At 35.6% G+C, this 17,022-nt stretch overlaps 1 protein-coding gene across 1 annotated transcript in view; it reads left to right on the plus strand.

Annotated features, from left to right (window-relative positions):
* rg (A kinase anchor protein rugose) overlaps positions 1–17,022 on the plus strand; it is a 1,380,990-nt gene that overhangs the window by 1,239,571 nt on the left and 124,397 nt on the right. The window contains exon 46 of the mRNA XM_090393458.1: positions 3,492–3,581. Coding sequence (XP_090249584.1) covers positions 3,492–3,581 — 90 coding nt within the window. The remainder of the gene's footprint in view (positions 1–3,491; positions 3,582–17,022) is intronic.

The following is a 17,022-nucleotide window of genomic DNA, read 5'->3' on the forward strand; positions in this document are numbered from 1 at the left end:
CATTAACGCTGGCTATGCAAGGAGGATTTGCAAAATAGAGCTGCTTTTTAGTGTTTATGGGACTGGAAAGAAAGGGAACATTTATGGCAAGGTAAATACAAAATACAGCCTTCATGAAAAAATTTACTTCAAGGTGAACATCAAAACAAAATCAAATCATTCCGGTTTTGTGACCACATTTTTATTAAAAAAAAGACTGTTTTTTAAAACTAAATAAGTACTAAAAATCAAACCCGACAAGTTTCGTTAGTTGTCAGACTAACATCTTCAGGGGTAAAGATAACTAACAGTTTAAAGCACAAACTATAAGAAATTACGAAAAAACAAGTTAATTTATTGGTATTATGAACATCAAAAAAGTTCGTTAAAGTAACAGATCTATACAACCGTTAATACATGTTAGCTGGAAACAATGCTATTTGATGTCGCGTTTTGTGGTTCAATTTCACTCTGTCTGAGGTCCGAACTGGGTAAATTTTTAATAAATGCTGACCAAACTTGATTTAAAATCAAGCCTTGATTTTTGTTGCATTGTGTAGGAATTTTAATCATATTTGCTGCCTCTTTGAATTTTCTTGTGAAACAGTTTTTATCAATGTAGGACATGTTTGTTCTGTCCCAGAGTACATCATGACCAGTAGAAGCTGTGTGAAGCCAGACTTATTTTCTCTATTTTTTTTTGTACGTCCCTTTGATGTATGCTCGTGTGGATTTCTCCCCGTCTTTTCTACTTAGCAGATGCCACAGGAACAGTGAATATTATAAACTCCTGGTTTTTTTCATTGGGTGATGTGGAGGTTTCGGAGGATGAAGAGATTTTGATATTTTTTCAAGTGGCAGGAAAGTCACTTTTATGTTGTACTTGTAGAGAAGTTTGCTAATTTATCTGTTACATTTTTGATATAAGGAAGGGTGACTGCGTTCTTGAAGTCTTGTTTATTTAAGTTTCTTGTAGGTGCTGTATTGAGAATTTTCTTAATTGTCTTAGTTTTGAAACCATTCAGTTGTAGGATTTGTGTTAAGTATTGTATTTCTTCTGTACTGGGGATGCTGTATGCTTTATCCCTTAAGGTGTTTATGAGGCCTGTTTTTTGCTTGGGATGGTGGTGTGAGGTAGCATGAAGGAATCTTCACTGTGTTTGTTGGCTTTCTATAAATGGGGAACGATAATCTGTTTTTTCTTTCATTTATTTCTATAAGGATGTCTAGGGAAGGAAGCTGTTCTATTTCCTTCTAGTTCCAGGGTAAATTTTATGTTAGGATGTAAGTTATTAAGATAGTCTTTAAATGTAGTCAGTTCTAGTGCTGTTCCTGGCCAAATGATGAAGATATCGTCCACATAGCAGAGACAAATTTTTGGTTTGATGTGCCAGTTTTGTAGAGCATTATTTTCAAAAATTTTCCATATAGAGGTTTGCTAGAGCTGGTGAGAGAGGTGAACCCATTGATAGTCCTTTTTGTTCCCAGAGTTTGTCTTGGTGAAGAAAGAACGTTTTTTTTTTTTATGCAATGTTCGTAGAGCTGTACAATGTCTGGTGGGAAGAGATTTTCTAGGATGTTTACTGTTTCATTTCTTGGAATCTTTGTGAAAAGGCTGACCACATCTAAACTCGCTAATATGTCTGAAAGATCGATATGTATATCTTTTACTTTCTCTATGAAGTCTGTGCTGTTCTTAATGAATGATGGTGTTTTTCCTATTTGTGGTAAAATCAAGTTTGTGCTTTGCCAGATTTGAGGTAGGAGAGTCCCTTCCGTCTACTCTCGGTCTTAGTGGTATATCTCGTTTATGAATTTTTGGAAACTCCATATATTCTAGGAACTAGTGGGTGTTTTGATTGTAAATTTCTTTTTAGTTCCTCAGACCAATTTAGTATATTCTTGATAAGTTCATTGGTTTTGTTGTGAGTTTGCCAAGTGTGGTCTTTGTCTAATGCTGTGTAGGTGTTGGAATCTGCAAGAAGGCTTTTCATTTTTTCATTATAATCTTCTGAGTTTAAAATCACTGTTGCAGTTCCTTTGTCTGCTTTTATTATGACTATGTTTTTGTCTGATTTGAGTTTATTATGGGCTGCAAATTCTGTTTTTTGTAGATTTTTTGGTGGTAATTTGCAATTTAATAGTAATGCTGTTCTTTGAATGTGGATCAGATCTGCTATATAATTGAACTTCTTAACCACAGAAACCTCTGCATGATTATAAAAAAAAAAATGTTTCATTTTTTATTATTATTTTGACACCTCCAGGGAGTCCAAAGACTCATCGAGGAAGAGTGTGCCGACAGCATCGAACGATTGGTCCCCTTCCAACTACTAACCGCGCTCAAACTTACTTAACTGAGCCATTAGTAGCAGAGGCTCTACCAATCGACCAAAACTGGATAGAAATGGACCTACAGAAATTAACTGCAAAATTTCCAAAAATTTCAGAAGCTAAACCTAATAAGGTATTGATGTTTTTTTTTTTTTTTTTCATAACGTAAAAGTCTTCCAAATGTTTTGCAGACAAGATACATTCAAGTATAAAAAAAAGACTTGAAAATATGTCCTTTTAACAATCAGTCCAATTATGGTGTGGGTGTGGGTGTGGGGGTGTGGGTGTTGGGGGGGGGTCCATTTTTTAAAATTTTATGCTCAAAAACAGCCAGAATCCATCTGTTTATGATGTTTGCACACTGTGAGCAAAAATCCTTTTGCTCACAGTATGCTATAGGTTCTGCAATCTCTTCTGTGTGAGAATGATTTTAAAAAAAGAATAATAATTTGGTTGAGACTTACTTTGATTGCTTACTCGCAGTCATTAGTTTAGGTGGCTGGAGATTATTCTTACTTCAGTGTGCATGTGCTTAGTGTATTCTTTTGTTCCCGTGAAGATGACTTGGTGACTGAGGTAAAATATAGGCATAATAATTTAATTACCTGAATAAATTTTATTAGTTAATTATTATCTCTAGACATTTGTTTTTTTCCTGTAAACATCAACCTGAGTGCTAATGTCTAAGCATCCATACCAGATTAGTGATCATATTTTGACAATTGTCCATGCACCACATGGATATGAGAAGTACTTAGTATAAAAGGCATCCAGTTTTGATTCCTGTATCTGAATAGTGAAATATATTTTAGCAAATGGTGACTCAAAGAAATTCAAAAAATGCAAAGAAGATCCAAACTGTTAATGGTTCTCAATTTATTTAAGGATATCTATACAACCGAATTAGCAAAAAATTAGGATTCTTAGGCTACTAAACTTAAGCGGTCTAGGCACCAAATTCTTTTTTTGAGCTATTAATTCTCATCAGAGAGAGTGCAGATAGAGAGCAGGCAGAGCTAAGTATTTTAGGCTCTTTATCAATTCCCCCTCCCCATCCACACACATTATACATGAAAGGTTATGAGAAATTGCTGAGGCATTTTCAGTGTAAACTTAATGGTTGTCTTTTTTATTCATTTTGTTACTGTTTAAAATTATTTTAAACATTATTGTTATAGGCTATTGAGAATCAAATTAGAAACTTTGGTCAGACACCATCGCAGCTCTTGATGGAGCCTCATCCTCCCCGCAGTTCTGCTATGCATATTGTAAGTATTTTGCTGCATTTTTATTTGTTTATCATCTGTTTATTAAAAAAAGAAAAACTTTATTTGTTGTCATTTTTAATGATTGTCCTTATTAAAATTTACCTGCAAATGGAAATTTCAATATGAATTCCTGTAATTTCATATAATATGGTTGTCTAATGAGGAGGTTTCTGTTAAGTAAAATATAAATAAATAAATTAGTGTGAACATGTGAAATTCCCAGGATGTAGTAAACATTAATTTATCTTTTCGAACAACCAAGGGCTACTAACTAACCCCAACAGAGAATGCTCTCCCTAGGATTTATTCATCCCCAATTCCCCATGGAGTTTAAAGACTGTAGAAGGTCCCATTTTAGTCTTTAGACATTTCGATTTTCTTTTAAGTTGCCCATGTATTTATTGATTTATATTGTATCCTTGATGATGCCTCTGATATTTGGATATTCAGATCATTAACAATTCTTTCATTTCTTTTCTCTGTTCTGTTTGTGCTTCATTTCCATTAAATTGTCATCATTAGATTTAATCGGTACTTAATCTTACATTATATATTTGTGGAGTGACATAAGTTCACATGTCATGGGAGAAACTTTATATAGATAATATATGTAATGTAATAATATATGTAATATATGTAATGGGAGTGCTTAAGGGTCAAAGCTGTATATCTGAGAGGAGACCTACACATAGCCTTTAAAGGAATGCGGAGAACCGACCAGGGCTTCTGACCTAATGTCAAATCCTCAGCTTCTCGTGGTGCACCCTGTTGGGTATCTACCTGGATACTGAATGAACGAGGATGGGCTGGCAATTTGGGATTTAGCAGACCAAATTGTATTCTTATTGGTTAAACCAAAATAAAAAATGATGGTACAATATGACAAAATTTCATGCCAGCTGTGGCGTCGCCCGGTTAAACAAAACCCCCGTTGTTTTCGCCAGAGAAACAGGGCAAACAGCAAAAACTCAGTTAATGGAACAAATCTGAAAACATACCCCAACAAAACATACCGCAACTCAACATCACCAGAGTTAAAGATCAGTACTATCAACATAAGAAGCCTGAATGGCGAAGAAATGAAGCTAGATGAGGAATTAGATAAGTACCAGATCAGCATAATAGGGGGTGATTGAAACAAAAAAAAGACAAAAACTGGTGAGATCTTTCTGAGCAATAAATACAAAATGTTATATTCAGGCAATGACAATCAAGGAAAAGAAGGAGTAGCCATAGTAGTCAACACAAAATACGAGGCTAATCTTCTTGAATGGCAGGCAGTCTCAAGTAGAGTGATGTGGACAAATATAAGAATGGGGAAACTGGACAATGAGACTTATTTGTGCCTATGGTCCCACAGAAGGTTCTACTAAGGTAGAAGTGGGGGAATTTTTTGATGCTTTAGAAAAAGCAACTGACACAATGAAAAAGGAAAACTTGGTCCTTGTTGGGGATCTGAATAGCAGAGTAGGAAATGATTGTCAGACATACAAAAATATTTTGGGAAAATTTGGAGAAAAGAGCAAAGCTAATAATAATGGCAAATACCTGTTGGATTTCTGCTCAGCACATGGACTGGTTATTACTAACACCATGTTCCAACATAAAAATGTGCACAAATTCACATGGAGAGAAGAGCCAAGGAATAAGAAAGGTCTCATTGATTATGTTATTGTTGATAGTGATGTTTTCTCCCTGGTGTCCTGTGCCAGGGAGAAAACATCACTATTGAATAGTGATCACTTCCAATTTCAAATCCTAAGAGTGTACCGAGGATTTGAAATTGGAAGTGATCACTATTTAGTCTTGAGCAGGATAGAATTGAATTTCATATTGAAAAGAATAACAGGTAAGAAAGTTTTAAAGTGAATAAAAGTTGAGCAGCTCTCAGATGTGAACTGTAGACTAACATACACAAATATTATTGAAGAAAAAATGAAAGTGTTTGAGAACAGCAACCAAACCTTGGAGATTCAGTGGCAAGCCTTGAAGATAACCCTGATTGATTCAGCCAGAGAAGCATGTGGTGAGTTTGTCTGCAAGGATAGAAAAATCAGGACCCCATGTCGGACATAGGAAGTTAAAGAGGCAGTGAAGGAAAAGACAAAATCATATCAAAAGTTCCTGGCAAATAAGCCAGCTTTTGCTCTTAGAGAATACAGAGACAAATGTATGAAAGTGAAACATTGTGTAAAAGTAATGGGAGGACTTTGGCAAGAACATAGAAAATAAATATCAAGAATTTGGTAAGATATTATGGAGGTTGTTGAAGAAGCTTAGAAATGGAGGAAAGAGTGCTGTAAAAGGAGTTAGAGATGATAAAGGTACATGAAAACAGGAGAAAAAGATATCCTTGAAGTATTATTATTATTATTCAACAAGACCTCATGGAGTCAAAGACTCATCTAATTACTTTGAAAAATTGCTAAATGAAACAAGCAGTGATAGCACAGTGGTAAAAAACACTCAACAGGCATACAGTCAGGAATACATATCCATATTTGAAGTAGAAAAAGCCATCAAAGGCTTGAAATGTGGAAAGGCAGCAGGAGTAGATGATATTCGACCAGAAATGCTGTAGTGTGGTGTTATAAAAGTCTTACAGTGGCTGCACTGCATAGTTCAGAAAGCCTGGACAGAGGGGCAAATTCCCGATGATTGGAGTAGAGCTCTAATATATGGGCCTCGTATATAATATATTAAAAGGGAAATAAAACTGAATGTGAGAATCACAGAGGTATTTCCTGATGAGTGTTCCTGGCAAGATCTATTCAAGTATACTTGAGAAATGCTTGAGAAGAATTGTGGAAGAAATGCTTGCTGAGGAACAAGCTGGAATCAGGCCAAATAGAATCAGGATCAGATCTTCACTTTACGACAAATAGTCGAGAAAGCATGGGAATATAACAAAGATCTGTATTTAAGTTTTGTTGATCCGGAAAAGGCATATGACAAGGTGCCAATAGAGAAGCTATTCAATATATTACAGTTATATGGTGTCAGTGGGACATTATATCAAGCAATACTTAGTCTGTATTTGAGTTGTAAGTCGGCAGTTAGAATTGAAGGAAGTACAGGAAGATGATTTAATGTTAAATCTGATGTTAAACAAGGATGTACATTATCTCCTCTGTTATTCATTATCTATATGGATCACATTATGAAGGAAAGTGGTATTAAACATGATATCAGAATTGGAGATGTTAATGTCAGCTCTTTGCTTTATGCAGACGATGTTATACTTCTGAATAAATCCGCTACAAGTTCGCAAGATTCTCTGACTAAATTGAATAACTTTTGTAATAGATATGGTATGAAGGTCAGCATTAAAAAGACAAAGATAATGTAAGTAGGTAGAATTGTTGAAAATGTCAACTGGGGAACCTGTGGAACAAGTAAAACATTTCATCTTCTTAGGCACGATTTTTAATGAAGATGGTAAATTAAATATGAAAATAGACAACAGAATCAACAAAGTTGGTATGGTAGGAAGTCAATTGAATAAATTCATATGGAATAAGAGAGAAATTAGTCGGTACACTAAATTAGCTGTATACAAGACAGTGTTCAAACCAGTTTTAACTTATGGATCTGAGAGCTGGATCAGCAGTAAAACACTTGACCAAAGACTAGAGACTGCAGATATGAGAGTCCTGAGAAAGATTAGAGGCATGAACAGATGGCATCAATGGCAATATCATATTAAAAACGAGGGTATTAGGAAAGAACTTGACATTGTCGGCATCCAGGAGTGCGTCAGCAGAGTTAATCTCAGGTGTATGGTCACTTAAACAGAATGGGCGAAGAAAGATTAGCAAAACAAGTGTTCTCTGCCAGGTTGGCAGGAAAACGACCCAGAGGAAGACCAAGATATAGGTGGATTGATATGGTACAATGTGCCTTAGACAATAGAAATATAAGATCTGATAATGATAATATTTGGAGTATTGACAAGTAATAGACTGATTTGGAGGAAAATTGTAGATAGGAAGTTAGTAGTGATGTAAATTTTTCATGTAGTACTATCGTATCCTGTACACCCCTTGAGGGTACATGTCAGGAATTTGATGATGATGTAATGTATGTGTGTGTGTGTGTGTATTACATATACAAACATAATACACAAAATAGGAGCTGTATGAAAAGGAGATTTGTACTGTGGTCAGGTGTATCCAATAGCAACAATGTCTAAATGTATTTCAGAAGTCAGAAGGTTGGAATACTTCAGCAAAGCTGATGATTTGGTTTCCAGGAGGATTCAAACAGGCTAAATAGAATCTCTCCCTAGCTCACTTAGGGAGCTAGATAACTACAAGAAGGGCTCCACATGTTCCTTATTAGTAAGTATCTACCCAAAGACATGAAAACAAGGATGAGCTGGAAATTTCTGACTTAGCCAACAAAATGATATTTTTTATTGACTTTAACTGGAAAAGAATGGTGGTACAAATGATAAAATTGCATGCCTGCTGGGGAATGTGCTAATAAACAAGCTCCCTCCCCCAACACACACACACACAAAATATTGTTTTTGTCAGGAAGGAAGTGAACACTGATAAATCAACTACTGGAACAAACTAAACTAACTCACCATCAGCAGAATCGAAATAATTGCAGCACCCCATTTACATTCACATTTTCTGATGATATGATGAAAATTGTAGATTGAGTGTGGAATACAGTGTTTTGATAAATTTCTTCAGCGATATTATCATAAATTCATTTTTTTTGTTGGCACAATGATACAACATGGCGGTGAAAGGGAAATCATTGCATAGGTCGGCACAGAAGACAAAGTAAATGTCATTGAGTTTTCAAAAATGGCACAGAGCCCTGAATGTATGTATGTATTTATGGGAAGATGCTGTGGATATTTATGTAGAGAGGTTAAGTAATATCCCACACTGGTATGTAGGAAATTCTGTATTCTGATGGACCATGAGGCTCACTTAAATATAAATTTAACTAGCTTAAAGATCATTAGAGAACATGGTGTCACAACTAATATGACAGTTGAAGAACCAGTGTGCATATGTGAATGTTCAGAGAGTGTGTGGAAATGATAGCGAGGAAAAGAATTCGATTAGTGATAATGATATTGAAAAACATAATGAATTTAACAATAAACCAGTCGATAATGATGTTGAAAAACAGAGTGAAATTAACAGTAAGGTTGTGACCTGGATTGATGGTGAATAAGTGTGTGTGATTGGCAAAAAAATAATGAGGGTGAATGACAGTGGAAAAATGACACAATATTTTGAAAGCTGAGTTGGTGAAGATGAGGCAGATGCAGAGTGAAATACAGAAAATTGTACATATGTATGGAAGAGTATGAAGAAGATAAAAGCAAATGATGTCAGTATGAAAGAGGTAATGAAAGACTTGCAAGTGGCATTGTATGGTGATTTGACTATCATAGTTGTGGTAAATGAGAAGATGTACAAAGTTTGTTTTCCGGGAGGTAAAATGAATATAGTGATAGAATCATTGCATATGAGGAGTAATCAAAGCAAAGGAGTTGGTAGTGGTAGTAGGGGCAAATGATTTGACTGGGAACAAAGAAAATGTAAGATTGGATATCAGGAGGATGATGAGAATGATAAAAGATAATAGTCTGATAGGAAAGGTAGTATGTTGCCCAGGTATGACAGTGATGAGATGATGCAGAGAGCAAGAATTATGAATTATATATATTAGTGGAAATGTGGGAAGATAAAGGAGTGCAGTTAATGTGTGTAATAAGTTTGAAGGAAGAATCGAACAGTCCAAGAGTGATGAAATGCATTTGGAGAGATGGCTGCTGGTTGGGGAGAGTAATGAGTACGGATGAATTTGAGCAATAAAGAGGCAATGTTATAGAGTGGGAGAGTAAGGAAGGAGAGATTGAAATAGTGCTTATGAATGAAGAAATGGATAATATGAGTGTAAAGAATGGAAAACAAGTGTGCAAGACATACTGGGAGACTCATGGTGTACAGAGGAACACAGCATGAAAAAGGTTGCTGCTCCAAGATGATGTGAATGCATGTGGGGGCAAAATGGGAAGGGGAATACCTGGGATGTAGTGAAAACAGTTACAGAACTTCCTCCTTACTCATCCCAGAACCTTGAAGAAGGTTCTGGGATGAGTAAGGAGGAAGAGAAATGGCTTGAGGAAGGTATCGAGAAGTCACATCTAATAAGTGGTATCAGTGAAACGTTATAGATCTAGAAATGAGCTGTTATTTCCAGATGCTAAAAGTGTCAGAAACAGGGGAAATGAAATTGTTGTATTAATTGAGATTGTTCACCCAAAAATTGTTGCCATAAGTGAGACATAATTTGATGAGGATGACAAAGTGAGGAAAATAGAGATGGAAGGATGTGACATATTTCGTGAAGATAGAAAGGATAAAAAGGGAGGTGGAGTGCTATTGATGGATAGAAAAAGTGTTTTGTCCATACAAGATAGAGGGAGAAATAGTTGTAGTGGTTTGGAGGCAGTATGATGTCAGATAGAGGTGAATATTGTGAAATACTTTCTTGGATAAATTAAAGATACCAAGAAATTATATACTTGGTTTAATCCTTTATCCAAGTGTAATCAAAAAAAAAAAAAAAACTTCAGGTGCAAACTTTGTTTGCTTACACTTGGATAAAGGATTAAACCAAGTATCTTGGTTTAATCCTTTATTCTTGGTATCTTGGTTTAATCCTTTATTCTTGGTATCTTTAATTTATAGTATAACCAAGTGAAAAAATTTCTAATACTTTGTTGGATGTTGTTATAGACCCAGTAATGTATAAGCAATTAGCCAAGCAAATGGAAAAAAGGTGATCATTTTAGCTGATTTTAATTACAGCATTATATATTGGGAGGAAGAGATAGAAACTGGAAGTAAAGAAAATGAGTTTCTTGAATTTTTGATGGACAACTACCTCAGGCAGTATGTAACAGAGAGCATACGAGTACTGAGGGTCTTGGATTTGGCCATCTAATCAGAGGATGTTATTATAAATGAGGTGTCAAATTGCTCTCCAGTTGGTGAGAGCAACCATAAAGTAATTACCTAGGTGGTTGCCAACCATGTGAGGAAAGGGTATATGTGGAACTACAAGACTGGTGATTATAAGGAGCTCAAGAGACAGCTTCTAATTGTAGCATGGAATAAGGAGTTGGTTGGAAATGAGACCAGCACTGCTGGATTATATTGAAGAACCATCTAGTGGAAGTAGTTTCTAAATATATTCCAAAGGTCAGAAGGTTAAATAAGGTAAGTGTGAAATGGATGAATGAAGAGATTAAGCATGCAATACAGAGGGGAAAAAAAGGCATTATGGAGGCAACATAAGAGGAGTGGTAATAATAAATTCCATGAGAAATAGAAAGAACTGGCAGAGAGGGGTGACTTGGTTAGTAAGGGTAATAAAAGTTCATAATGAGCAGTTAGCTAATGAAGCCAAAAAAAAAAAAAAAAAAAAAAATCCTAGTGTGTTCTTTCAATATGTAGCCAGAAAGAGAAAAACAAACAAACAAACAAACAAAAAAAACCGAATGATTATGCTAGGATTGCATTGACTGGGGAATGTGGTATAAGGGCAGCTACTGAGGAATATATAATTGAGATATTTAATGAACATTTCATAAAGTTTTTTCATCCTTGTGAGTGTGACATCTTGGAGAGTTTGAGAGCAGTGGATGAGGAGGAGGAGAGAATGACTGAGTGAGGAATTAAGCAAACCTGATGTTAATAAGGCTGTGGGACTTGATATATCATCTTATATTTTGAAGGAATGTACCATGGAGTTGACATCTGCCCTGACATATTTGTTTAATATGGGTCAAGGCAGATAGCATCAAATATTATAGGCCTCAAGCAACATGACTCAAGAATCAAATTATAGGCCTCAAGCAACATGACTCAAGAATCAAATTATAGGCCAGTTTGTTTATCAGTTGTTATGGTTAAAGTGTTGGAGAGGCTAGAATAAGGATCCAGAATTGAGTTGATAGCAATGGTATTATCTTTAATGGAAAGCATGGATTTGCTAAAGAGAGGTCATGTGTTAGTAATCTCCCTTCTTATTACAATAAGGTGACAAAAGCATTGGACATGGGAGATGGATACAAAGTATTATACATAGAATTCGCAAAGGCTTTTGATGGATTACTGCATAACAAGTTGATAGTCAAACTATAGTGGATGTGGCTGGATATTATACTAGTGCATTGGATTGAGATTGGCTGTCCAATAGGTATCTACAAGTTGTGTTTGGGGGCAGGGGGAGCAATATCCCAGAAGAGGGATGTCACTAGATGTAACCTCAGGGGACTGTTTTAGGGCCATTGCTGTTTAACCTGTATGTTAATGATATTGCAGAAGATTTCAATAGGGGAATATTCAGTTCTTTGTGGATAATGCAAAGTTGGGACAAACTGTGAGAAGTGGAACAGATGTTGCGGCCTTACAAGAAGGACTTGATTAGACTGAGTGAATGGACACAGGAGTGGGAATTCCAGTTCAATGTTGAGAAATGTAATATTTTAAAATTCGGAAAATAAAGAAGGGATGTCGAATTTACTCTTGGTGAGGATATATTGTTGGAGGTAGAGGAAATAAGAGATCTTGGGGTGATGGTGGATAAGGATCTAAAATTAGACGACACATTGCCAAAATTGTGACGACAACAGAATGAATTCTGGCAGTAATGTAGAGGACACTGACTTATAGAGGTAACAAGATTCTAGTTATGGACTGCTGTGCACAGAATTGCCTGGTTTTCAAAAGGATGAAGAGATGTTGGTAGATGTTGATATTATCCTTATCCATTTTTCATTTATTCCAACAGTTTTGGGAAAAACAAACTCAGTCAGTAAAACAATTTAACTTGTCTTATTTCTGATGTTCCTAACACTCATAAATAAACACAGAATTTCATTTTTAGATTTATAACCAGTTCTACCCATACCATCTCTCAATCATGGTTTCTTCATACCTTCCTGTGACCAGTCCCTGTCCACCTCGATATATCTCCACAGACTCAGCTTCCCTCCCCACATTCCAGGCCATTTCATTCCTACTGACTATCCCTATACCCACATTCAATATTGCTCTCACCTTCCACTCCCCTTATGCTGTCTCTCTCTATCCATTCCCAGTTCCCTGACCATCTTGTATTCCTGTTCTCTCACCTTTATCTCTTGCACTACTACTATCTTCATTCCAAGCATTTCAGTCTCACCTGTAACACTCTCCTGATCTTTTACATTACCTCCTACTTCTCTGGTGTCTTGTTTACATCATTTATTATACCTCAGTAGCTGACTCACACTAAATGCTGATCTGGTTGGCTGAGTGGATAGCATACCCACTTTCCAACCAACAGGTCATGGGTTAAAATCTCATCTTGGGCAGATGTTTGTAAAAGCCTGCTCTAAGCAATTATATAGCCCTTTGAGTTTATATGGCTTGTCTTGATTGTATTAAAAAAATGCAATCCATCATTTTTGTGCAATTTCATCCTTCCCCTCAAATACATCCCACACATACCAAACTAAACCTCTTTCTCCTCACCTATCTCTGCCCATACCATTCATGATTCTTTTTCAGCACCTTAATTCATCCATGTCACACCTCAGCAACCCACTGACAGACCTACTATGCTGTAGTTCCATCCTCCTAATATCATTCCGCATATTCTCCTTCTGTTCAACCAAATAATTTCTTCCCATAGCACTACTAACTTTCTTGCTCATTTACTTCTCATATCCAAACATCGATCATCTTGTTAATCCACCCTCCTGGAAAACAAATCGTATTTACCCTCTCATTCACCATACCTTTAGTAATCAGATCTTCATACTTCACTGCTCTCTCTCTCTCTCTCTACTTTATTTTATTCTTTGCCTCTTTCATTCCTCTCCATGGAATGCCTAACTCACTATACATATATACCTCATGTTTTTGATCCTGATCAACTTGTTCTTCCAATCTTGCATTCCATCAGTTGCACACACTTTTATTCCTTTATCCTTAATTGATATTGTCTTTGATTTCCACAGTCATGGTTGCTTTTGTTTTTTGTTCCATCATTCATACTCTCTTTACACTCACATTTACTCTCACTTTTGTTTGGTCAGTCATTTTTTACAGTCACATTCTCAACACTTATATTCTCACTCAGCTTCTCGTTAATGTCTCGAATGACTTTACGCTTCTCTGTCCTTGGCCTAAACATTCACTCCTGATTTGCTGATATCTCACAGTTCAACAAAATATCGCACTTTCTACAGACCTATGCCGCCTCTCTTCTCTTGTTCATTTTCTCCATAAACACATCCTTCATATTCTCCTATATATACCTGCTGCTCTCAAGACAATGAACCATTCTTGATAAACTATGCTGTTAATTGCATTTGATCTTTATGCTGTGCAATGTGATGACCACATTTCTTATCACCATTATTTTACTTTCAACTCAACTACAAATTTCACTAACAACTCATAGAGCTCTACAATTATTATGCAATTAGGCTAAGTTAACACTTATTTTTTCCTGAACTGTTCTCCCAATATACTGTACCTTTTACTCTCTCATGGAGAGTTTTATTGTATCTGTGTAGCCTTTGTTAAAGTTTCTGATTCCATGAGGGGTTGTTACTCAGTTAGTGTGTACCTCACAAATGGCAGTGATGTGCTATAGGTTCTTGTACCTCTCGTGTGTGGGTTAAATGGAAAGAAAAAAAAAAACGTCGCTCCCAAATCTCTCATCTCCTCTAACCTCCCCCAAAATTTCTCCATCAAACACTGTGTATCCCAACCCTGCCTACCAATTTCAAGATCTTGTACTTTTCAATGATCACATCTTCTGATGATATAGCTAGATCTAAGACCTCATTTTCCCTCCATTATGTATAGCTTAAGATTGTAATCCTGAAGAAATTCATTCTCCTTATTCCCTGATGCCATCTTTTCATTCCACTCAATACTGTAATAGTTGAAATCACACATAATGATCATTCTTTGCTTGCTCACTAAGCCTAGTTGACTACACATTTCTTTGTCTCCACCTTTCAGATGCAGTTCATTGCTCTTATACAGTTCCGTTCTTCCCTCAAACTCATTCCTCACATTCACAAACTGCACTCTTTTCTCTTCACACATTTCTGCTAACATTCTATTCAAGATTGTTGCTTTCTACTGCAACTCATCATTGTCATACCATACCAGAACAAACACAAACTACCCATCCCAACATACAGTTGTCCTTCACTCTCCTCAACAATATCCTGATATCTGATCTCACATTCTCCCTATGCCCAACCAAATTATTTGTCCCAAACACAACTGCTAACTCCCTTGTTTGCTTACTTCTCATATTGACTGCCTCATTCACCCTGTTCATCTCCCTCCTGGAAAACACACCTTGTGCACCTCTCATCCACCATATCTTTTATGATAAAAATCTTGATACAGTGCTATTCTTGAGTCATTCACTACTTTGTTCTCTCCGCTGTCATTTATTTTATTCTTTCACACTTTTTCATTCTTATCCACCATACATTTAATTTTCATTCTGTATATGCCTCATTTCATTCTTCAACTCTTACATCCCAGCAATTGCTCCATCAGTCAGGCACACTTCTTCTTCCATAATTACACCTAGTTTTCCTTTTTTAATCATATTCATATTCACAATCACATTATCTCATGCTCACTCTTCTGGTTATCATTCTCAGTCTTATATCCATCATTTCCTTCTGCCTTATGTCTGGTATTTTTCACTTCCAGTTCCCAACTTTCATTCAAATCACCATAATCCATTAACATATCACACTTTCTACAGACTCAATCATACACATGCACGCTTTTCTTGTTTAATCTCTCCATGAACACATCTGCCACATTCGCCCACACACATATCATATATTACATTGTTGGCAATGAACCATCTTAGTAAAATCCATACCACTCAACACACTCAATTTTCATGCTGTGTTTCTAGATGACCTTGTTCTTACCAGCATTTTTTTATTTATTTTATTTTATTTTATTTTTTCGTTCATTGCTAACTGCAAATATATTGATATCATTTCCAGTGTGATAATTGAAATTGGAGGTTGGAAGTCTCCAATTTCAAGGTATAAACATTGAATTTTTTAAAAAAGACATCGCAGAAAATCAAGCTTTATAGATAAATAATGAAAACGTCACACTAGTTATCAGAATTTGGAGTGATACAAACAAGAAATTAAATGGAATGAAACTGTATGGGGAGAAGGAAATTTTGAGCCAATGCAGATCAAAAAGAGAGTATTCATCGTTTGACATTTTCTGACATGGATTTTCAGCTCTGATGAACACACAGGTTCACCTTTGTGGCAGAAGGTCACGTAGAAGGTAGTTTGAAAAGTTGAGGTGGGAAGTGCTTAACAAGACCAGTAGGTAAGGTTCTTTTAGGAACAACAGGTCAGATTTAGATGTCTGTTGGTGATAGTGCCCATATTTCATGTTAGATTTGAATGAATGTGTCAATGTTAGTCAAATAGATAAAGAATTTTTGTAGAATAAATTATTAATTTTTTTAATGTTGTTTTTTTCTCCTTAGAGTTTTTTTTTAAAACAAAATTATGAGTTAACCTCCCAAATGGGTAGGGCGTCTATAGACGTCCAGCTAAATCTGGATATGATTCAGCCCACCTGTTGAAAGAACATGGATAAGAAGTGCAATTTGTCCGTGATGCCATTTAGAAGGTGTGATAAACCCTCACACTAAAGAGAACACTTAATTGTATTATCTCGCGTTCATAGCTGTGTCTCAGTTGCCTATAACAAGAAACACAGTTCCTTATTCTATGCTGTTTAACTGGATCTTAGTTATATTGGATAGACTAAAAATATAGAAATTATTTATATTTTGTTTCCTCTTTTTATTGTACAATAAAAAAAGAAAGAAAACCGGCTGCCGATGTTCCAGATTATATTATTTTTATTTTTGTTCAAAATCATCGAAATCGAATAATACTTCACAGATTTTCTTTAGGATGCACTTGACCGACTTTGCTTTATAGAGAATAACATGAAATTCTTTAATCATATCTCTAAAGTTTTTCTTTATATAGTAATCTACTGCTCTTTGCACTTTCACTTTCTTGGTTTCCCTGTATAATTGGTCATTACAAAATGAAATTAACAGTTATGATTTAAATTTACATGTATATATTTTCTGCATAATTCAGATATTATGCTCCAATTTTTAAAGTAAGCGATACTTTTGCTTATATTCTATCATTTAAAATATGTATATGCACATACATCAAATGTGAAATATGATTTCCATATTTTTACAATAGAATTGAACTTTATTTCGCTTTTGATAGTTTTAGGACGCACTTGACCGACTTTGCTTTATAGAGAATAACATGAAATTCTTTAATCATATCTCTAAAGTTTTTCTT

Source organism: Typopeltis vanoorti, chromosome 5, assembly GCF_054136105.1.
Source record: "Typopeltis vanoorti isolate ZY-2024b chromosome 5, IOZ_Tvanoo_1.0, whole genome shotgun sequence".
NCBI lineage: Eukaryota > Metazoa > Arthropoda > Arachnida > Uropygi > Thelyphonidae > Typopeltis > Typopeltis vanoorti.